Here is a 23,645-nt window from a genome sequence, read left to right on the forward strand (position 1 = left end):
TTATGAATCGCCTTTTGTTTACTTCCATTAATGTTGTTAAATTTCCCAGAGTGTTTTTTTTTTGGTAGGGCAACTGGTCAAAAGGACAGGACCACAACTGTACATAGACTTGCATCTAAATAATTATATATTACGTACTGCTATCATCACTCATCAAGGGCGATTTATGCTTCTTGCATCTCCATTTTTTCTTCGCTCTCTGATTAATCAGACCTCCTTTTTTTTTTTTTTTTTTTAGCATTAGACTGATTCTTTGATTTACTTTTCTAATTTGAATATGAGAATTGTCTGGTCTCCACACGCGCACTTATTTTCGGCATTCAATTCTCCTTTATTGGGCTGTCAAAATACGATGGTCACACAACTGCTGCATTTGCCGGGATTTGGTGCCCGGTCGTTGTTGGGTTCTATGCTCTTTCCATCTCCTCCCTGTCTTTGGCATCAACAAACTTGTCAGCCAGCCGTCACAATTCACACGGAGTTTATTTAAGCAGACCGATTGAGATTCAAGATTTTAAGCATTGAACACTAACTAGGGACTCTACCAAATACTTCTATTTATCTACCTTGCTCGATTTCAGTACAATATACTACTACTACATGTATATCTACCTTGCTCGATTTCCTATTCCTTCTTTTTTGTCTGTTTTTCTATTCCTTCTTTTTTGTCTGCTGTTCTGTAGTATCTTGCTTGAATAGTAATGTCCTCTTTCACAGATAAAGAGAACATTGGCCTCATCTCAAGGCTGTCTAATCTTGAAAAAGTTGCAAAGTGGACGCTGATCGCGATCATGTCCGATTCTTATGTCCAAATATGTACTGCTTACTTGCTACTTTCGTTTGGAGACCTTTTCTTCCCATACAAAATTCCCTCTATTGCTTGGGCGGTCATCCACCCACAGGAACTAGCCCGTCGCTCTTCAGTGCTTCCGGTCGTGGTTGAAGCATTAGAATTAGTCCTTCTGAGAACGCGAATTCAACATTCACTACTCTTTCTGATGGACAAAAAAGACCACCGTTGACTTGAAATCCCAGCACGAAACATCAGCGTAGAATGCTCTTAAAAGTGTTCGGTACTCCGACACCCGATAATCATGCTGCTACATGATTGTCCGCAGGCAGTGGAAAGAATTCATAATAGAATTGAGTGACATTTAAGCAAAGCACTGTAAACAAACGTCAGTCTTACAGTTAACCCCTAAGGGTTAAACTACGTAGCATGACCGAACAAAGGACTTGCGGCCTGCAAAACTACAAGATGCCTTTTTTTCTCTCTCTCTCTCTTTTCTTTTCTTTCTATGCTGTTCTTGTCATGCCACACCACAAACTGTCAATGTTAGAATTCCTTGCTATTACTAATACAAGGCAAGCAAACAAGTTCAGCCCCAAGCTGAACAGCAACCTGCTAGCAAACCGTATGACAAGAGCCTAACCAAATGCAATTTACAAATGCAAACACTGCAGAGGCAACACACGTAAAGTTCTGGACAAAGATGTGTTATCTCCAATATGTCAAGACACTGAGACACAATCAGATAGATTCAGTTAGAACCCCCAACAGCACTGGAGGAGTGGGTGCCGCCGTAAGCTCTACCCTCTCAACATCATTGGCGGTATTTCCGCCATCTGCATCCATTCCATTCATGTCAGGCGCCTTAAGCCCCAGAGCTATTGAATCTTCTCCATCAGTGATCAAGCAAGAACTCCCTGTTTTGCTCTCAGAAGAAAAAGGGTAAGAATCTCCACCGAAAGTGCAGCAGCTAATGGGACTGCCGTGGTCTCTGCATAGAATCCCCTCCAACTGTTTCCTAAAGCCATTTTTTGCACTCTCATTCTCATCCAATTGCCTCAAGAAACATTCTTCGATGTCACTTACCGATTCAATTTCATCCTTTTCATCGCTGCTGTGGCTGTAATTGGCAGGTTCATCATCATCACTTGCTGGCCCTGTCGATTCGCAGCTCGTTTCCATGTCCTCTTGTTGACTCTCAAATTCTTCTCCGCTGGGCCTATCTGATGAATGAGATGACATAGGCGAGCACCCCTCAGTCACTGTTTCTTCCCGCTCCCTCAAGGTTTTCATGATGAGGGTTTTCAACAAGTTCATAACTTGAACAGCATGCATAAGAGCTGTCAGCGGATCAGACATCTGAAACAAACAACAGAATAGAGAAACTGTCAATCAGCGGTGAACTAAAACTAATGGTTTTAGAATAATGAGAATTTTTTTTTTTTTTAACCGGTGACATACATACCTGAGTCATGTTTGGAGCAAAAACCATTGCAACATTCCTGGCATTCATTTTGTTGGACTCCTCATGCTCGACAACATCGGCCATGAGATCAATTGCCCAGTTTAGCAACGCGGTCTCAGTTGGGTTCAACTGTTTTACAAGCTCAACAGAATCCTCTTCGGTGTTGCATTGTAAGACCTGCTCAGGGGAGAGCCCATCAAGCACGCCAGATGGAAGCTCTCGAAACCAGGCCTTAATAAGACCAGCCAAACAGTGAACATCGATATCGTCTGGCACATTGCCTCTGTTGAGCTGGTCCCTAACGTGTTCCTCTTGGCTATTCTCTGGATTTATGCGAAAAATTCCTTCTGCCTGTAAAACCATTGAAGTGCATATGGTAAAACAACTCTCCGAGCAGTAGCCATACTAGTATCACGAAAACCTTTTCAGGCTGCAAATTGTTAAATAGGAATGATTCGTTATACCTTGAGACCACCTTGGGCATATAGTCGCCCTTGCATCAGTAAGAGAATTGTTGGGACACTATTGCCTCTTGTATCATAAGAGCACTGCATTGAGTCCGCAGAGACTCCAAATACAGTCACACTGCATGAACAAAACGACCAATGTGTCAGGTGTTAATCAAGTGAAATAACATCCAGAATCACTTGCAGCGTTAATCTTCCCATCCGCCAAAGCAAACAGTAAATTGCAATCCCTAAGGCGCATTACCATTTCGTGACTGATGAATACCCTACAGTGCAGTACCATTTCGGGAAGTGCGAGAAATTCCAATGGCCTTGATGTGTAGTTAGAGATCAATTATTGTTAAGAGCTCCTTTTGACTTGTATATTACAATTCTCAGAAATATGTCAACGCGAATAACATATCCTACCAGAATTAGTACTTACTACTAGTTAAGCTCCACTATCTTTATCTTCTTCCTTCCTTTTTTTTTTTGGGAAAAAAATTGCTAATAACGAGGGAAAATAACAGAGAGATGGCATCGTAAGTGATAGTAGTATCACATTCTACTTTAGCCCGTGTATTCATCATTTCCTTGAGAAGGTTTGGGGGACCGGTCAGTGCTCGTTTACCCAGCTCTGTAGCTGATTCAATAAATAATCATATTCGCAGTATTCAGTTCCTCGTACGTCAATCTATGAAAATTTCGCCAGTGAATAATTAATAATAAAGAGTGCAGACAGAAATCAGGGAAGGAATTAATGACTGTGAGCTGGTTCAGATCTAAACCAACAACCAGAAGAAGAATACAGAGAGAATTAGAAAGACAGACAAGAATTAGAAAACGTAATGAAAGACAAGATTTTGGTAACTGCCCAGAGAAATTTAGGAACCCAAAAGGAGAACGGAAAAAAAAAAAAAAAAAAAAGGAAGGAGAGGATGAAATGTCGTTGGGTTTGCTTGGTTTTAGGACAGAATTCAGATACCTGGCACTGGGGACTCTAGAGGGGATTTCAACTTGGAACTCGAGAGGTAGACCCAGAAAGCCATGAAAGCGGTCGAAAGTGACGTGGGCAACGTGCTGGACGTTGGTGGGCCACCCGATTTCAATGGGATGGAGGGCGGCGGAGATTGGGGCCTCCTCTTGCCGATCCACTCGGCAAGACACCATGGACTTCCTCAAGGCAGCTACAAGAAACTCCAGCAACGACAGCTGCTGCTGCTGCTGCTGGCGGCGGCTTTGTTCTGTGCCGACAACAACTCCTCCTCCTCCTCCTCTGGAAGAAGTAGCAGTAGAGGAAGAGCCCTTTCCATGGCCACCGCAGCCACCTCCATTAGATATCATAACCATGCCTGTCGTGTTCATTTGACTGATATCCAGCAGCCTCAGGAGTGCGTGATCTCTCCGCTCCTCAACACTGACTGGTCCAACTGCTCTATAGAGGAGCAAATCTCTAAGAAGTAAGGAGTGAAAAAAAAAAAAAAAAAAAAAATTTCGAGTGAGTAGTTGTGACTGAGGAGTAATTTGGAAGGGAAGTTGGGGTGGTTAATGAATGAATGAAGAGTTATTTTCAAGTTTGAAGGAAGTTTGGACGTTCTCTCTCTCCGTCTTCTTTCTTTCTGTGTATGGACTATGGACTAGTTCTTTCTTTCTTTCTTTCTAGAGTCTAGACTTATATGTATGGATGGATGGAGTTGGGAGTTGGGACTCCAAAGTTCAAAGTTCAAACGGCCACTCGGTTTCAAATTTTACTTTTGTCCCCTTGGCTTCCCATATTAAGCCTTCTGTTTTATCCATTATCACGGATGTGCCACTCGTAGGGACCCATGACCCAGCCTAAGAGTATCATCATCGTCTCGCTTACTTTTTGGAATTTGTTGTAGACAAATAGTAATAATCTAGCTTTTTATTTTTATTCCTTTTCCTGTGAGATGTGAGAAACGTTAATTTTTTTTTTTAAAAAAAAGTTAGTGAGAAAATATATAGTACTGAGGAAATATTTTCAAAAAAAATCTAAAAAAACTTTTTGTAGGAAAAAAAAATTTCCGAACAAGGTCTTAGACTTTTACACCGGTGCGTGTCGAACTGCGAATGCGTAGGTGGAGGTTGTTAACTCAACCGCCGCGTCTGCCCTCTTATTATTTTTTTTATTTTTGTTTTGTTTTTGGAGACAGTAAAGGATATGGTGGTGCCTGGGACGTGGATGGATAATTGAGGCGGCCATAAGATTGGGACGGTGATGGGTGGTGAGTGGTGGTGGTTCTGCCCAATGGCCATCACCGTCGATATTTCTTTCCCGCAGCTGTGCTCGTGTGTGCGTGGAACATTTGTGGCCTTTTGGCGGGTGATTCTCATTTTATGTCGCCTTCCCGCGGACAAAAGACAAATTTCAGGAATTATGGTAGCGTTTTCTTTTCCAATCTCCATAAATGAGCCAAAATCATAAACCAAAACCCCACAAGTTCAACTAAAAAAAAAAAAAAAACCGGAGAATAGAACACTGAACGTAGCGCAGCTTGGGGAAGCAATATATTGGGTAATACGAGCAATGAGCGTGAGTGAGAGATTTTGATTTGAAAACTCTCACTTATATTAAAAAAAATATGAACATATGACCTATTTTTTCAATCAACTTTTGAGCTTTGGGATTATTTCGGAAACCATCCTTGAAGGTTTTTAATGATTTTATTTAATTCTTTTAAAATTTTAAAAATTACACCTATCTTCTTTATCCATTTAAAACGATAGTACTAGCCTTACCATTATAATGAAACTCTCCTGTTTGTTATGCTTATACAAATAATGGATTTTATAATTTATTTTTCTTTTGCTTTTTATTCATTTCTCTTATATTTAGTCAAAAAAAAAACCAAAGATTAATTAATGTTGTCCCTAATTTCTATCTTGATCAAACATCAAACTAGTAACATTTTTTTTGTAACTTTTAACATCATCTGATTTTTTCATAGCTCTTATTTGTGTTTTTTGTTATCGAAATCAATAATAAATTAAAATTAACCTAAAAAAAAGGCCCAAAATCACTACCAAAACATGGTAGTTCCACCACTCAGCTAGTACACAAACTTAAAAAAAAAAATTAAGATGATACTTTTTTCTCGATTTTAAAAATAATTTATTTCTCCAATAAAGTGCCATGAAAAGTAATCCATTAAAGTGATGGGTTTATTGTTATAGTTAATTATCAAACAACAAATACTGGCAATTTAAGGGAGGCAAATATAAATTTTGAGGGAGGCAAATATAAATTTTAAAACTTTAAGAGAGTTAAGTGAAATAATTAGAAACCTCAGGGAGGACTCTGAAATTGTCCCTTGAGCTTTATTGGCTTCAACGGCTCTCGAGTCTTCACTTAGTATGGATTATTAAACTCAAATACGACAATCAACCATTTATCTTTGCTTGGGCAGTAAACATTTAAATGTTTTATTTTTTCTTACTTTGAATACCCATAGAGTATGTTTTTCCCACTAATATATATAAGACACGATCCACAATAAGATGGGGGGTTCTTACCATATGGTAGGATATTATAGCCCTAATGCATTTAAGGTATATCATAAAATGCGTGTGTACGTGTTTTTTAACTTTTTTTTTTTTAAGTGTATGTATGAAGTTTCGAATATCGAACTTCTTACTTACATTTTTTCTTCCAAATTACCTAACTTATCATTTTCTTGTGTGTGTGTGTTAAGTGAAACGGTAAGGATAAATCTTAAATCTTACAAGGTGGAGGTAAAAAATGGATCAATCTCCGATCCAAAAGTCGATGGTAAAAGATTCTCGCAATGAGTCGTGAATCACACATATCGTATTGCCATTCAAAATTAACAAAGCGAAGGAATAAGACGTTGGGCTGCAGAGTCCGACACTCAAGTCAGACCAAAAGAATTACGGTGTGGATCTGAAAGGAAGCCTTGTAGTATGAGGCCCATAACTTCGGTTTGGTTGGGCTTCCCCCAGGAGTGAGGGCTGAAAAGCCTAAAATTCGGCAGCACTGAGTTTGTTTGGACAACTTGTGGTTTTGGAAACAAAATTTCAGATTTTGTTTTGCTTGCATCATACACACAATTCCCAATCATTTTTTTATCTCACATACATCACATCACAAAAAATGCTACAGTAACTGAATCAAATAAATTATCCAAATAAATTCTTATCCAAACAAACTCAGTGCTGTGATTTGAATTCGAATTTCAAACCTTTAACATCTTTTTTTTTTTTTTGGGTTTTCATTAGGACACTAAATATAAGGAGTGGGCCAAGTGTTGAATATTGACAAAAACACCTTGCCAGATGGAGGGTGGATTGATATAATTAAATTTTTATTGAGCCCACACTTTATATTATACGTGCTCATCCTTTGTCTTAATTGAAAAAACCTTAATAATATTCAAGTTTTAGAGGTGTATTTTACATTTTTCATTCAATCGCGTGACATATCAGGGTAGGAATTTGTAAGGAAATGGACATCAATGCATCATTGGCATGTTTTCACTTTTCCAAAAGATTTTTGAAAAGTCATTGAAGTTATACCATAAGTTTAATGTACAGTATAATTAGATTTTTCTTTATTTACACCCAATTTAAAGCATTATTATGTTTGTTTGGATATTGAATTATTTATGAAAATTTATTTGCTTGTGTCATCGGTATAATTTTTAATCACTTTTTTATTTTATATATTATATCAAAAAATGTTATAATATATATATATTTAAAATTATTTCAAATAATATACTATTCAAACACACTAATTAGTTATCTTGAAGAAAAGAAGAAGATTGGATAGGAAAGAATCTCATAAAAATAACAGCCTTAGTCACACAAAAAAAAAAAAAAATTTGCTAGACCCAAAAAAAAAAAAAAAAGCAAAAGGAAAGATGTATCCTGTAGTTGGAATTTAGAACAAACTCGAGTTAAGTAGTTAACGTGTGCGGCTCTACAAGCCATGCTTTTCTTGTTCCAAGTTGCACTCGGCCAGAGAAGAGATTCCTTAATCCTCTTGGGAGCTGATCTCCATTGGGATCTCCTCTGGTAATTAACATACCAAACTTCCCCGCCTAGCTTAGAGGTGATAATCAACTTGAGGCACACGATTCATCATATCATCGTTATATAGTAGTGTATTTTCTGCTCTGCTACCGGTACCACTACCTACCACTAGTTCGTGCGTATATCGGTATATATTACCCAAATTAAAGACAACTTTCCTAGCCGGAGAAAAAAGGTTTGCGACGGCGAAGATGATGCTACGAATTCGAAGCAGAGATGGGCTGGAAAGACTCAAAATCGAAAACCCACAATCCACAATCGGCGAACTCAAATCCCAAATCGAATCCCAACTCCGGGTTCCCACCCAATCCCAAACCCTCTCCACCAATCAAAACCTCTTGTTGGCCAAAACCCTAGATGATCTCTCCAGGTTCACCGACATGTCCAATCCCCAAACCCCACTCTCCTCCCTCAGCCTCACCCACGGCTCCATCATTTTTCTCGCCTACGACGGCGAACGCACCGTCGCCGGTGGTCCCCTCGTCAACCCCGCCGGCTCCTTCGGCAAGAAGATGACCATGGATGACCTTATCGCTAAGCAAATGCGGGTTACCCGCCAAGAGGTTTCTCACTGTGAATTAGTGTCTTTCGATCGCGACGCCGCTAACGCTTTCCAGCATTATGTAAACGATACCCTGGCTTTTGCGGTGAAGCGCGGGGGTTTTATGTACGGAACGGTGTCTCCGGAGGGAAAAGTGGAGGTGGATTTTATATACGAGCCGCCGCAGCAGGGGACGGATGAGAATTTGATTCTCTTGCGCGATCCAGATGAGGAAAAACTGGTGGAAGCGATAGCTGCTGGGTTGGGGATGAGGAAAGTGGGATTTATATTTACGCAGACCATTAGTCAGGACAAGAAGGATTTCACCATGTCCAATGCCGAGATTTTGCAGGCTGCTGAGCTGCACGCTGAGGGCGATTTGAAGGAGTGGGTCACGGCGGTGGTGAAGCTGGAGGTGAATGAAGATGGGCTTGCTAATGTGCATTTTGAGGCGTTTCAGATGAGCGATATGTGCATTAGGTTGTTCAAGGAAGGATGGTTTGAGACAGTAATTCCGGAAGGGCTTGATCCGAAGCTATCTAGAATGAAAAAGGATGTTGTAGTCGGAGTGAAAGATACTAAAGAGGTTGACAATGACTTCTTCTTGGTCGTTGTCAAGATTTTTGATCACCAGGTACATCATAGCAATTGTTTATGTCTGAAAGATTCGTCTTTGTTTGGGGTATGGGGGTGGTGGCGGTAGAATTTTTTTAAGTGTCTTTGCGATACATGGTGTTCTGATTGTTAGAGAGAAGAAGCCATTAGTTCCTTTTTTTGTATCTCGGTTGCTTGACCTTCAAAATGGGAGAAATTTGATTGCTCCAAAATTGTGGACGTTTTGGTTCCTTTTCGACTTAGTAGAATACAAGCAGACTTTTCCTTCATTATTGTAACTTGGAAGTCATCTTAAATGTGGATGTCTAGGATTTGAATTTGAACCGTGTCATCTTTTTGGTTTCCTCTTTTGGCTAGCCTACTGGAGTCTTTATCCATGGATGAGAGAATTACTAGCACTTATAATCTTTGATCATTGGTATGGCTTTTGTAGCGGCCATCTCAGCTTCATACTGCTTTCCTACTTTCTTTTTCATTTGAAAGCTATTCTGATCATGAATGAATGTTAGACTAACCTTCTTGTCAAATGAATGTACCAAGTGAATATGGTTTTAGCTGACAGGAAAAATCTAATCTTGCAAGAGCTTGCCTGATAATATTAAGCTGCTATGAGCTTTATTTCACTAGGTTTGTCAGCAAACAATGGTTTTATGTTGTGCTTCAGTGCAAAAAGAAGCTATTTAGGAAGTATACAAGAGGCTGGTGCGTAGTACTTAGCATGCTTGAGTTTGATAGGCCGAGATGCGGTTCCACTGGTTGAGATTAGCTGGCTTCCAAAGCAATGTAGATTTGGAACCAGGTAGAAAGGAAAAAGTATACTATGTCCTAAGTTTATCCATGGCATTCAGTTTTACAAGGCCATTCAAATAATTTACATACATGAACTAAGAACTAGGACATGGCATAATATATCTTTATTGGATCTGGAAGCGTTGAACTTTCTTTTCTACTTTGCTATTCTGATCTTTTCTCGTTCTCTCCAGTCTATATGCACTTGTGATTTATCTAGAGCGGACAATCATTTTGTGCTTTGTATCCCTTTCCAGTTTTTCTTTGAACTATATTAAGTTGTATTTGAAGAAGGATTTCTTATTAAATAACTAGTTAAATACAAGTATCCTTGTATGCGTTATGACAGGTTATTTTGCGCTTGATGTGATGTTCACAAGACATATCATTTAATTTGTAAATGAACTGCATATAAGGGAGAATGGCAAGGTGATGTAATGTTCAATCCTGGCAAGTAGTTTTATGAAAGTAAATGTGTGTCAAAGTGCTGGAAAAGGCTTCAATTTTGTGGTAGCTCTGTTGTACGATGCATAAGTATGGGGTTTAGTTTAACGTTCTCCCATATTTTTCTTTTTTCAAGATGATTAGCTTCTTAGGTGATTACAAGCCACAGGTATACAATCCCAATGGCTATTTCAGTTGATGTGTTATATGATGCCATCTCTTTATTGTATGTTGAGTTATTTGCTATTAGTGTATTGCATACTGTCTAACTAGACTAATCAGGAAAAGGGAGGATGGCAAGGTGATGAAAACTAGGAGTTTTTTAGGGTTCAGGATTGAGCTTGGGGCGAGGACTGATAAGTTTTGACATCCAACATAAATGTCAGACAATTTTATAAGTAATTGCTGTATAATTTAAGCATTCTCATTTTCGAACCGGCTTTATCCACATGTACAGATGATTGGATCAGTCATTACTAATTGCTTATGTTGTGTGTTGCGTTGCTTACCTTGTATACCTTAGCTCTTAGCCCTAGTTGCAATAGGCATGCTGCTGCTATGAATGCTTAAATTAGAGAACTTTACATCAGAAATGGTTGTATGTTTTAGATTTTGACTTGGTTACTGTACCTCCTTTTGGACCTTTGGTCTTTTGTTTGAGTAATTCTATACTTGCTATCCTTGAGGTGAAGTACATTGATTTTATTCTTTGAGCTGGTTTTGTATTTCTAAGGATATTTTCACCTTAATTTTTATTTTTGAATTTGTGGTTGTAACTTAAATTCGTAGATTTGCATGCCTATTCTAAGATGCTTTTAACACGCACCAATTATTATATATGATGCAGGGTCCTCTTTCATCAACATTTCCAATTGAGAACAGAAATGATCCTGTCACCATGAAAGCTTTGAGAAACCATCTGGACCGAGCAAAGAACCTCCCATTTGTGAAGCGAATATCTGACTTCCATCTGCTACTCTTGCTGGCTAGGTTTTTGGACATCAATGCTGATGTCCCTGCATTGGCTGAATGTGTCCAGACACGGTCAGCTGTTCCTGAAGGTTACCAGCTTCTAATTGAATCAATGGCTAGCGCATCCTGATCATGTCCACCTTGTTCATTGCCAAGGCCGACATGACAGGAGATCTTCGGGTGATCAGGGAGGAAGCAATATGTTTGTCTGGTTTAATGGAAGTCCAAGTAAACCCCTGATGCCCCGATGCTTTCACGTAAACATGGGTACCATGGCAATTGACTTGTGCAGCGTGGATCCGACAATTGTAGCGCAGAATTTGTTTGGGTAATAGTTGCAGGTCTGCCCAATGTACTTTGTATTTATATAAGTCACAAGTACATGCATCCAGGGGTAAATTATGTGAATTAAGATAATGAGAAAAAGAGTCGTTTGAAACCTTCAGCTTAGGTATAATAACTCGTTAAAATCTCGTCATAGATGGTGGTTTTTTTTTTTTTTTTTTTTTTTTCCACTTATGGTTTCTTGATGCCTTTAAGGAGTTTTAAACCAAGCTAATTAGAATTCTACATTATTTGGTATTACACTATATATTAAGGTCAAGTTAGTGTTGGGTTTAATTATTAATTAGCTTAGACAGTTGTCTACGTGGAAGTCGCAGGAGGCCGATGTCTTGAGTGAATAATACACACGTGGCTTTGTTTGGATATCAAATATTTTTAAACAATATTTTCTTGCAATGTAAATATATTTTTTAATTCATATTTTTATATTTTTAAGTATTTTATATATATCATATTATAAAAAATATTATAGTAATTATTTAAAATAATACTTTATTCAAACAAACCAACTGATAGTTTTTTTTAAAAAAAAAAATACTCAAGAAATCCAGAAAGAAAAAGCTCAACAAATTTGCAAATTTCCCATGGAGGGACGAAAAAGAGTAGAAAGGAAAGGAATTTTATACCGGACCGGACCGGACCCCAGCTCTACAGCGGCAAGCACCACTGTCCGTCTTGGACAGAGAGGCTTCTGAAGCAAGACAGCGTCACCGTATTATGGGGGGTTTTCCGCTCCTCCCTCTTTAACTGATATTATAGACGAACTGCTAGTAAGCATAAGTTGTGTAGGAGCAGCAGCATATTTCTAAACCTTCTCCTGAATTTGTTGGCGGGAGGTTTGGGATTTAACTTCGCTCATTCACACAAATCACAAACTCTAGATAGCTCTCTCATACTAATTTTTAACCCTAGGCAAAGCTCCATTTCTCCGCTCCCCACCATACTCATTCACTTTCACTGCTAGTATTTCTCTCTCGCCGTACGGCAAACAGAGAGGAGGCTGTAGCCGTGTGTACTTTTGATGGAAGACGAGCAAGTCGCATCGGAGATCGTCACTCGCCGTTCGGTTAGTTTTATTTGTTTTCCAAGTTAACTTTTGGTTGGTGTAGGTCCGTATATCTTCATCTTTTCCGGTTAGTTGCCTAATTCCTGTTAATTTTTTCCCAAGTAGAAAAGAACTAGGGCTCAGACTAGAGCCAACGACGACCGAGCACAACCACAGGCCCCCCACAGCAAGGCCGCCAATAGCACTCGTGGAGAAATTAGCGAGAACGAGGAGAAGGAAAGAGAGGAGTCTTCTGACGATTTTGAAGAATCTCGCTCCAAAGCTAAGAGAAATAGGGCTACTGCTGTTGGTGTTTCCGCCTCCGGACGGAAGCCAAGCCAGCGCTTGATTGGTATATTTCACTTTTGTTACCACTGCCGTGGATTATTTGTTGTGGTTTTTTTCCTTGAAGAGTTTCACAAGTTCCTCGACCTTAGAGGATTCTTCTTTTTACACTACGGAGTTGTGGATTTGCAAGACCTTTTTGGTCCATTTTTCAATTAAGAATTGTCAGTTCTTTCTGTCGATGACTGGTACTCTTACAATTAGATTTAACTTTACGGTTGCTTAACTGTTGTCTGATTGGTTATACCGTCTCATTCAACAACTTGTCCTCTTCTACGTGATAAATTGTTTTCCAATCAGGGGACCTTTTTTCTTCTTCACTTGCAGTTTACTTGAGTTAGTAAATTAGCTTGCAGAGCAAATACCAAGTTCATCATGTTGCGATTTCCCAATTGGCTCTGAACTTTGTAGCTGTAGTTTCTGCTATTAACGGCTTTTTGGAGAAATGACTTTTATAGCTTGCTTAGTTCCTTACTCGATGTCAGTTTATGATCTTTTACCTGTAACTTGATTGTTTGACTTGCAAAATTAAGAAATCTACAAAGTCCAGCTTATCTGTCCAGTTATTGAATAGTAAAGCATTTTCCAAATTCTTGATGTTTATGTGTTGCTGCTTTGTTTACATTGTCTTTTAGTGTACCTAAGTTATTTTGGTTGCTAATATCACATAATTATTTACGTGCTTCTTGTGTGCGCTCATTTAGGAGGATTTTTCTTTCTTTTTTTTTTTTGGTAAACATTTTATTTTTTGATTCTAAGAGGATGAACTTCAATTGAATTGCAGAGATTATTAAAGGGAATGGGAAACAAATTCCTCAATTGGTTAAACATTGGGTTGAAAGATATGAGAAAGATCCAAAGCCTGCAACAGTTGAACTTCTAACAATGCTCTTTGAGGTGTTTTGTTCTTGAAAATTTTGAACTTCTAAAGTTCTTCCATTTTTTTCTTTTGATGGTCTGATATGATGCGTTAACCATGCTTGAAACTTTCAACAATGTAGGCATGTGGAGCAAAGTATCACATTAAAGAAGAATTCCTGGATAAGACTGATGTTGACGATGTAGTAGTTGCTCTTGTTAATCTGGCTAGCAAAGTATCCTTCTTAATTAGATTTACAATTTCTATGCTCCATATACACACTGTATTTTCTGAACAAAATTTTCACATTAGCATACTTCTTATGTTCTAGACTGAAAGTTGTGTATCATCCAATACATTAACCTCTGCACCTAGTTTTCCATGATTATCATGAAATCTTAGGGTGCAGTTGAAGATTATCAAAGTTCAAAGAAGGAATTCAAGATTTTCAAGGATAATCTTGTGGCTTTCTGGGACAGTGTAGTTGTTGAGTGTCAAAATGGACCACTATTTGATCAGGGCTTATTTGACAAGTGTATGGACTACATAATTGCATTATCATGGTATGTGATTTCCATTGTTATCAAATGCCCTTTAACTGGTTCAGTTATCTAATTAATTTAGTTATTTATGCCCTTGGATTTTAGTACTCCTCCAAGAGTTTACCGTCAGGTTGCTTCACTGATGGGGCTTCAGCTTGTTACATCCCTCATAAATGTTGCCAAGATGCTTGGTGTACAGCGAGAAACTACTCAGAGGCAATTAAATGCTGAAAAGAAAAAAAGAACTGATGGGCCCCGTGTGGAGTCGCTCAATAAGAGGCTATCCATGACACATGAGAGGGTAACCATGATAGAGGAGATGATGCGCAAACTATTCACTGGGTAGGATCCAGTTTTTGTAGGGTACATTGTTTTTATTTTTATTATTATTATTATTATTATTATTATTTTTATTATTATTATTATTATTATGCAACTTGACTAACTTTTCTCTCAAAATGAATGTTCAACTTTTACAGACCATGGAAATTAAGAAAGAGTTGAAAATTTCATATTGTTTAGAGATGGTACAGATGTAGCCCCCGAGCATGCGGTTAAAAAGTTTTGTGTGAAATAGTTTTAACTTAACTTTGGCATAAATGAAAAAAATAAAAGAAGACGTTTCACATGGAATGAAGTAGTTTTAAATTAGCAAGATATGTATTGAAGTTAATTTTCTATAACTGCTGTAAGTGTGGTCTTGGTTGTGTGCCTCTCTAGGTAATGGGATGTTTGAATTCGCTAATGAAATGTTTCTAGTGTTGTTGGCTTGACTGTTACAAGTGTTATTAGTTTCAACTGCACTGTGTGTGAAGGTTCACTTCAGATAAGGAATTTTAGTGCCAGGTTCCTCTGGGTTTGATCTTTTTCCCCTCAATCACTGGCTTATCAATGTTGCAGACAAGCCATGCTTTTTCCTTGCCTCAATTCAACTCACTCTTTTCTTTTTTGGTTTTTTCTTATAACTTAAACTACTATACAAAAATTATATATCTGTGAATGCACCTATACATATTCCCATGTAGAGTGCATGGTTTTTCTTTGTCATCTGATGTAGGTTATGCAGAGGTTCTTAACACTTCTTGTTCTTGCTCTCTTAAATGCATTATACATATTACTTTCCATAGGTTATTTGTACACCGGTACCGAGATATAGATCCTGAAATCCGAATGTCATGCATTCAGTCTCTTGGTGTTTGGATTTTGTTATATCCATCACTGTTCCTCCAGGATTTGTACTTGAAATATCTGGGATGGACACTGAATGACAAAGTAAGCTGCTCTGCTAATCAAGCTTTGTATCGTGTGTTTTGTTTGCAAATCGCCTGAGGTACAGAAAACTCATTTTTGCTTGATATTTTGGTTATATTTGAAGAGTTCTGGTGTACGAAAAGCTTCTGTCCTTGCGCTACAAAATCTTTATGAAGTGGATGATAATGTCCCATCCCTTGGCCTCTTCACCGAGAGGTTTTATAAACGGATGCTTGAGCTTGCTGATGACATTGATATTTCTGTGGCAGTATGTGCTATTGGACTTGTGAAACAACTACTAAGGTATTGCTCTAATTAGGAATCACTGATTGTTCTTTTCCAGGTGGTGGGTGGGGGCTTGGGATAAAGTAGAAGAAAGCATAATAGCTATTTTTGCAAGGTCGCATGTACTTGTGGGGGCTGTTGCTTAATAAGTTGTCTTTCTTATGTCCTGCAGACATCAACTTGTTCCTGATGAAGAATTAGGTTCTTTATATGACTTATTAATTGATGAGCCTCCAGAGATCAGGCGTGCCATTGGGGCACTAGTGTATGATCATTTGATTGCTCAGAAATTTAATAGCTCCCAATCTACAGGTTTCCTTAACTATGTTTCATTACATTTGCTTTACCTGCATCTATATAAGTGCTTGCATGATTGCATCAATCAGAATTTTCTTTTGCAGGTGATGAAGATGATTCCTCGGAGGTTCATCTTAGTAGAATGTTACAGATATTGCGAGAGTTTTCAACTGATCAAATTCTTAGTACATATGTAATTGATGACGTCTGGGAGTACATGGATGCCATGAAAGTATGTTGCACAGCTTAATTTGAATTGAATTGGTGCCATTAGCCACATCTTACATCTAAGTAAATGGATTGTTAAACAATATTTGTTTCAAAATATTTTACTTGTTCTAAGGTCAGATTGGGAAATACTCTCTCATTTCATGAAAGAAATGAAGGAGACTAAGGGAGAGAATGGGCAGTGAGCAAAGGAAAAAATATATAGAGGTCTTTTTAGGAAATTGATGAGCCTGTATAAGGATTGTATTAGATTTTCACGTGGAAAATCCCTTCATTTGGTGTAAGTAGGTAGTGGCCACTCTTCATGAAAGTGCTAGCCCATAACCCACCAAGGTATAGTAAAATTGGACATCTTAAAAGGGAAAGAAGCCACAGAAATATGGATGATGAAAGTGCAACTAAATCCTGATGTTCCTCTGCCTTCTGCAACTTGCCTTAGGATTGGTTTGGTCCTCTACTAGATTATTGCTCCAATTCCTTTAGGCACCAATTGACCAATTGGGAGGGCAAGGAAGGGGAAGGAATTGGAGGGATTTAGTTGTATCTTTTTTTTTGGGGGGTTGATTTTTGCGGCGGGAAAGGGTCTAGTTATTTATATGAATTGGTTGCTGAAGGAAAAGGAATTAAAATAAATGCAATGATTTAAACTTTTTTGAAATATTCTTTTATTCCTTATAAATTAACTAACACTTGAACTTTTCCTTTCCTTTCTTTACCTTCCTCAATCCAAACAACACATTTAATGTTTCCTTCTTTTCCTTCCATACTTAATCCAAACAAGATGGACGGAAACCACTTTCCTCCTCCTCCTTTCCTTTTGTTTCCACTGGTATCCTTTCCTTTCCTTTCCTTAGTATGCGTGGAGAGGTTTTTGGTGGAAGGTATTGTATGAATGTTGATGATATTCTAACATGAATCTTGTTGTAGGACTGGAAGTGTATCATTTCTATGCTTTTGGATGAAAATCCATCTTCTGAGCTAAGTGATGTGGATGCCACAAGCTTGATTCGACTTATTTGCTCATCTATTAAAAAGGCAGTGGGAGAAAGGATTGTGCCAGCCACTGATAATAGAAAGCAGTATTATACTAAAGCTCAACGAGTGAGTTTTTCCATGAAATTTATCTATATATACTTCATCAGTCATCCTTTTGTGATGCAATGCCTTTTTTTTCTCGTAGATTAGAGGTTAGTTCTGCTTAAAACAAAAGGAATTAACTTGTTCTTATTGTTGTTTATATATCAGTTGACCCTTGATTTCCTATCCTTAGATTTTTCAAGAGGATCATGTGATTCCTTGACACATCTGCATATGCTGGTTCATGATTTATCTATTTTGCATTTGAGTATTACATTAAGAATGATCTATGAAGCTCCTCAGTCGTAGATATGCATCTTATGCTTCATGGTTCTTTAATGTATGTCTTTCTTGGTATAAACCAGAATAAGACATTTAGGTCCTTTGTTTTTGCTCTGGACCTTCCATCTATTGTCAATTAGACTAATGCATCTAAGAATGCCCATGTTGTTTGAAAAGCTTACTTGTTGGAGAATGTTTTTAAGAAGGTTCAATTTAGTGAACTTTTGCTTGATCCCTTTCGCATGAGTTTGCTAACTCCTGTTTCAATGCAAAACATAGACAACCAGAAAATTTAATCCTTTTGAGTGGTGGCACTGGAATAGAAGAAAATTAAGTACTGTAGTTCTTTGAGCTTTGGCTCTCTTGAATAGTTGCAGTTTCTTCAGAGATACTTTGAACTGAATCAAGCAGTTTATATGTCAAGTTTACTGTGAGGCCTATGTTAGTAAATAAATTATCTACCAAATTCCCTATTAAATCCATAAAAAAATAGAATAAAATAAAAGAAAGCTCCTCAGGAATGAATGAAAAGCTAAAAGTTGAATAGCTAAAGTTTAGTTTTCCTCTTGCTACCACAGGAAATGTTTGACAACAACAGACGTGATATTACTATTGCTATGATGAAGAACTATCCTCAGCTTCTTCGCAAATTCATGGTTGACAAGGAAAAAGTACCATTTCTGGTGGAAATCATTGTTCATATGAATCTTGAACTTTATTCACTAAAGAGACAAGAGCAGGTTGGTGTCACTACACGTCTCCTGAATGGAATAGTTAGTGCAGCTTTTGATAGCATTGATGTTTTGTCTTTTAACTGTACTTTTAGAGTTTCAAAAATATACTTAAGCTTGTAAAAGAAGCATTCTTCAAGCACGGTGAAAAAGATGCTCTAAGATCTTGCGTCAAAGCTTTCAACTACTGTGCAACAGAGAGCCGAGGAGAGTTACAAGATTTTGCACAAAATCAATTAAAAGAGCTTGAGGATGAGCTTATCATCAAATTTAGATCAGCAATGAGAGAAATTGCGGTAAAATATAGACAATGAGTTATCTTGTTTCCTGACGTTTTGAAGCAATTGTTAAAAGCTGATACATTAGTTCTTCAGGATGGTGATGATGAATACTCTCTCCTCGTAAATTTGAAAAGGTTATATGAATTCCAGTTGTTGAGACAAATTGGTTTTGATAGCTTGTATGATGATTTTTGTCTGATCCTTCAACGTTTCAGAAACATAGATGAGGAGGTTAGTTATGTGAAAACCTGATTTATTCCCCTCCCTCTCCCTCTCCCTCTCCCTCTCTCTCTCTCTCTCTCTCTCCCTGTGTCTGTCTATCTATCTATCATGATATTATCTGCCCGTGATAATTCAGGTCATCTCTTTCGTTCTTCTTAACATGTATATGCATGTTGCCTGGTCGCTGCATTCAATTATAACTAGTGAAAAAGTCTCTGAGGCAACAGTGGCCTCCCTTCTGCTGAAACGCACTACCTTGTGTGAACAACTTGAGCACTTTCTACTCCATCCTGAAAATGAAGAAGAGAGTAAATCCGGAAGTCAGTTGGCATGCAGGGTATACGTCCTTTTTGAACTTGTATACATGCTCAGCCACCTTATTTTGTCGCACAGCTTTTTGCTGAAATAAGCTGTTCACATATTTTGAAATCTCTCTGGGCTAACTGGTCTTATGCTTCATGAAGGTATGTACAATACTTGCGGAAATCTGGTGCTTGTTCAGAATGGATAATTATGCTTCAACAAAATTGGAAAGTCTAGGCTTTTGTCCATCTGAGCCCATTCTTCAAAAGTTTTGGAGAACGTGTGAGCAACAACTGCATGTTTCAGGTGGTTTGGGCTTTATGTAAACAAAAGTTGTTGAATGTTCAATTCATTTTTGTTGTGCTTTGGGTTGGATTGTGATCTCTGCATTTGTCTTAGTACCTTTTACTCTATAATCAATCAGTGTCCCAGTGCAGTAGGAGTTTGTATTTGCCGTACAGTTTCTTCTTGTGATGCTGATCATAAATTTCTAATTTCCTTATCCAAACTACACTCTTAAGGTTATCGCCAGGCATGAATTTACACAATGATGAAATATCAATGATAGCGTGATAAACTCATCTTGTCTTCCCATCTTAATGTATTTTTATGAAATCTTTCTTTGAAAGTTTTTCTGAGGTAGTTTTAACATGTCCTTCCCAACTTTGTATTTTGCGGGGGCCAAAGTAGTGAAGACTCAAAAAATAACGTGATCCTTATTTTGCCCATAAAATTACCAACATTAACTGTTGCTTTCAGCACAGTTTTTTAAAACATCATTCTCCTGCAAACATGCAACAGACGAAACAGAAGATGAAGATGTTAACAAGGAATATGTTGAGGAGACCAATCGTGATGCCGTTATGATTGCTGCTGCGAAAGTTGTTGCTACTGAAGCAGTTCCTAAGGTCAGTTACAGATGCTGCCATATGTTAATACTTGTTGAGGATGTCTGGCAATTCTGCTTGGGGAATGGAAATAATGATTTCTGCCCGGGTGTTTGCTTAATTGTCTATGATTAATTTTTGATTTTTTAGTGGCAAAATGGTGTGATAATTTGTTTTCTAAAATTGATGAGTGCAGGATTATCTTGGTTCAGAGATTATCTCTCATTTTGTGATGCATGGAACGAGTGTGGCTGAGATTGTAAAGCATCTAATTGCTGTTTTACGGAAAAAAGATGGTGATATGTCAATTATTCTCCTAGATGCTTTAAAAAGGGTAAGACTTTGTTGTTCATCATTGACAACCAGGTTAATAATTTAATAATTGTGTCTAGGAAGCAGAATTGTTTATCTTACTTTTGTTAGCTGAGAGTTCCCTGCAACGTGAGTCTTGACTCAGATTTGTAAGTTAAGGAATGAAGTCAAAGAAAATATGTTCTTATCAGGATACCTTTTATCTTCATTTGTTTGCTATATCTTCAAAACTTTGTTCTGTATTAGTGTACTGTGGTTAGGGTGGAAAGGACACAACAGGAATAGAATTGCTAGGCTACTGTATGAAGTTACCTTGTATCAGGACTTTTAATTATGCTGTCTTACAAATTGAGAACAGGAGTTATCTCTCAAATAAAACTTGCTGGAGAAGAAAGTATTCTTGTACACGTGGATTCGGGTTTTAGTTTCTTTTCTACATGTATGTGAGCCTGCGGGATGCTTGTGTTATATCCAGCAAAATTTGATCATCTTCATGTAGAATGCTTGTGGTGGACTTGGATTTGGAGTTATAAGTGATACTGACTAGCCCGTAGTTACTTTCTGTTTTAAGAAATATTTGTATGTGGATATAGAAATGTAAAGTTGATAATGAACAATCGAATGTATTGTAATCTAGGCCATATTTAATATCAACTATCTTCAAGTCTAAGACTGGATGATTAGAGAGGGGAGAGTCTAGGATGTTCTAAATTATGGTAGCAAGGAATTTTGTATGGTTTGAAGGACTATTTACATTATCTGTCTGCTGACCAGAAATTCAAAAGTAAACCACTTTTGAATAAGCAATTTAATGTCATCAGATACAGTTTGTCAACTGACTGCATGCTTGTGGATGAAATTACATAAATAGTAGCATTAATTTTTAGACTATAAATATGGATATTTCAAAATTGTCACTGTTTTAGATGCTTTTGGATGATAAATATTATCTGTTTAGTTGAGAGAATCAAATAGTTTGATATGCAAACATGCAAAGAATATCTATGCTTTGCTTATCAGGAAGAATGTAAAGTTACATAGAGAATGTGGACAACAGGGTAAGAGATAATAATTTGAAGGTTTTAAGAAAAAAATTAATAGCTTGTTTTATGTTACTAACTGAAAGAAGAATGAAAAAATACATGAATTTTTTCCAAGTGATTCACTGATGGGGAACAGTTCAGGTGTGTTAACATTAGATCATACTCTTGGATTTTGTCATTGGATTGATATTTGTGCTTTATTTCTACTTCAATTATACTTATATCTCGTGCTTTTGGTGAGAATAGGCCTATCAACGGCATCTGGTAGTACTTTCTACTGGCCGTGATGATTCCCTAGCGAGCAAGTCATTTCAGGACTGTAAACATCTGGCTGCTCGGCTTTCTGGACTTTTCGTCGGCGTTTCTCGAAACAAGTATAGATCGGACATTCTTTATATTGTCTCAGCTGGAATTGAGTATGCATTTAGGGATGCACCAAAGCAACTGTCTTTCTTGGATGGCGCTGTTCTGCATTTTGTGTCCAAACTTCCCCCAACCGATATTCTGGATGTGTAAGAATTTTACTTCTTGGCAGTATGTTGGCCCAATGTTTTGAAGGAGAGTCCATTAGAGATCACATTAATGCTTGCTTTTCCATGAGCAGGCTGAAAGATGTTGAAAAAAGAACTGAAAACGTCAACACCGACGAAGATCCCAGCGGCTGGCGCCCATATTTTGCATTTGTTGACACTCTTCGTGAGAAGTATGACAAAGATGAGGGCTTACAAGGTATTCCTATGATTGCACTTTGGGTTTTCAGTGCTGTGTTATTGTTAGAGTTAGCTTTTTGAAGTTATATCTTTATTCTTTAATTTTGGATTGTCTCTCTCTTGTATTAGTATAACCTCTGAATTTGTCATCAACGGTTGCACTTGCAATGAGTTTTGATTTTGATTCTTCAAGTCACTGGGTACCTGCTTCTGATCGTTAACTGGGTTCTGAAAGTGGCTCTTTTTAGAGTTTCTTTGGTATTGAGGGGTGAAATATGGTCCAAAAATTTCTTCATACATGGTTAAATAAAGTGAGCTGGTTGGGATGTATTGCTTAATATTATGAGAACACAATTGATTTGCAGATGAGAAAGAAGGGACAACTGTGAGACGCCGTGGTCGCCCAAGAAAAAAGCAGAATTTACAAGGAAAGAAACTCTTTGATGAGAATAGTTCAAGTGAAGAAGAAGATTCAATCAGTGAATCTGATCAGTTTGCTGAAGGTGAAGAAGAGAAGCAAGAAGAGGAAGAAGAGGACGCTCCTTTGATACGGTCCTTTAAATCATCATCCAAGTTAAGGGCACTGAGGGTTTCCAGGGAGGAAAAGAGAAGTCAAGCTAAAACGGGGGACACTAGTAGAGCTGCAGGGGACTTGGCTGCTTCCAGAACATCAGGTATAAGTTCGTGACTTGTACTATAAAATTTTACTCAGGTATAAATTTCAGTATTCCTGTGTGGGTCTGTGTTTATAGTTACCCAGAGACTTAATGAATTGCTTGCCCGTCAGACTGTGTTAAAGTAGAAAAAATTTGTGCGAGGACACTTGAAAAGTACTCCTTTATAAGCTAGATTTTACTTGTTTCAAAATTTCTAGCCCAGGATTTGGTCAAACAGCTTTAATGGTTGATAAACCATGTTTGACAGCAGTTACAAAACATTGAAATATTTGTTCCATCAAAATCAGTTGAATGATAAGGACGAGGTTTTGTGTGTGTGTGTGTGTGTGTGTGTACATATATGTTTATATGTTACAGCTATTTTCTGCAATGCAGGGGCTTCCAGCTAGCATGGTTTTCCAGCTTTCAGATTTTTGCTTGGTTAATTTATTAGGCCAACCGTGTTCCCAACCTTATGCTTTTGCACTTTGAAGTGCCCTACCTGTGTACATGGTGAGTTGTATTATATCATAGATTTAGTATCGTATCTTGAGCAAATTGGCTAGAATGTTGAAGTCTTTCTTCTCCTAGAGATGATGTGACGTGTATTTGTCTATCATCTGTATGGTGGTATTGAGCAAATTTACCGAGTTCCTCCGCTATGGTAGTTACTACTGTCCCAGTTTTTGTTGTTGGTGGGATAAATTTTAAGAGCCGTTTTTCTTAAAGAACTGAGGGGCTGCTTGGTTTAGGGGCTTTGTTACTTGAAATTATAATAATTCCAATATTACACGTTTGGTCCAGTGCAA

General features: G+C 37.8%; 3 protein-coding genes across 4 annotated transcripts; 2 read left to right on the plus strand and 1 right to left on the minus strand.

Annotated features, from left to right (window-relative positions):
- Nucleotides 1-1,328: 1,328 nt before the first annotated feature.
- LOC140015344 (rho GTPase-activating protein 2-like) lies at nucleotides 1,329-4,239 on the minus strand. The gene is made up of 4 exons (XM_072067635.1): nucleotides 3,687-4,239; nucleotides 2,720-2,840; nucleotides 2,256-2,606; nucleotides 1,329-2,149 (listed from the first exon to the last, which is right to left on the minus strand). The coding sequence occupies exons 1-4, from the start codon at nucleotides 4,064-4,066 to the stop codon at nucleotides 1,532-1,534; spliced, it is 1,470 nt and encodes a 489-aa protein (XP_071923736.1). The 5' UTR covers nucleotides 4,067-4,239; the 3' UTR covers nucleotides 1,329-1,531.
- A 3,405-nt stretch (nucleotides 4,240-7,644) lies between these two features.
- On the plus strand, nucleotides 7,645-11,580 carry LOC113734233 (NPL4-like protein 2). Its single transcript, XM_027260647.2, has 2 exons — nucleotides 7,645-8,949; nucleotides 11,011-11,580. The coding sequence occupies exons 1-2, from the start codon at nucleotides 7,966-7,968 to the stop codon at nucleotides 11,263-11,265; spliced, it is 1,239 nt and encodes a 412-aa protein (XP_027116448.2). The 5' UTR covers nucleotides 7,645-7,965; the 3' UTR covers nucleotides 11,266-11,580.
- Nucleotides 11,581-12,016: 436 nt separating this feature from the next.
- On the plus strand, nucleotides 12,017-23,639 carry LOC113734225 (sister-chromatid cohesion protein 3-like). Of its 2 annotated transcripts, none has more exons than XM_072067638.1 (22): nucleotides 12,017-12,546; nucleotides 12,652-12,877; nucleotides 13,655-13,767; nucleotides 13,872-13,964; nucleotides 14,132-14,292; nucleotides 14,377-14,613; nucleotides 15,399-15,543; nucleotides 15,647-15,825; nucleotides 15,980-16,119; nucleotides 16,194-16,336; nucleotides 17,260-17,433; nucleotides 18,270-18,431; nucleotides 18,518-18,718; nucleotides 18,797-18,934; nucleotides 19,062-19,262; nucleotides 19,390-19,534; nucleotides 20,030-20,136; nucleotides 20,312-20,449; nucleotides 21,717-21,982; nucleotides 22,075-22,199; nucleotides 22,546-22,854; nucleotides 23,233-23,639. In XM_072067638.1, exons 1-22 carry the CDS (start codon nucleotides 12,502-12,504, stop codon nucleotides 23,244-23,246), a joined length of 3,462 nt encoding a protein of 1,153 aa, XP_071923739.1. In that variant the 5' UTR covers nucleotides 12,017-12,501; the 3' UTR covers nucleotides 23,247-23,639. The 2 variants fall into 2 exon arrangements, with proteins under 2 accessions (XP_071923739.1, XP_027116436.2); XM_027260635.2 differs by having other exon boundaries at nucleotides 16,209-16,336.
- The last annotated feature ends 6 nt before the right edge of the window (nucleotides 23,640-23,645 follow it).

Source organism: Coffea arabica, chromosome 1e (genome assembly GCF_036785885.1).
Source record: "Coffea arabica cultivar ET-39 chromosome 1e, Coffea Arabica ET-39 HiFi, whole genome shotgun sequence".
Taxonomy (NCBI): domain Eukaryota; kingdom Viridiplantae; phylum Streptophyta; class Magnoliopsida; order Gentianales; family Rubiaceae; genus Coffea; species Coffea arabica.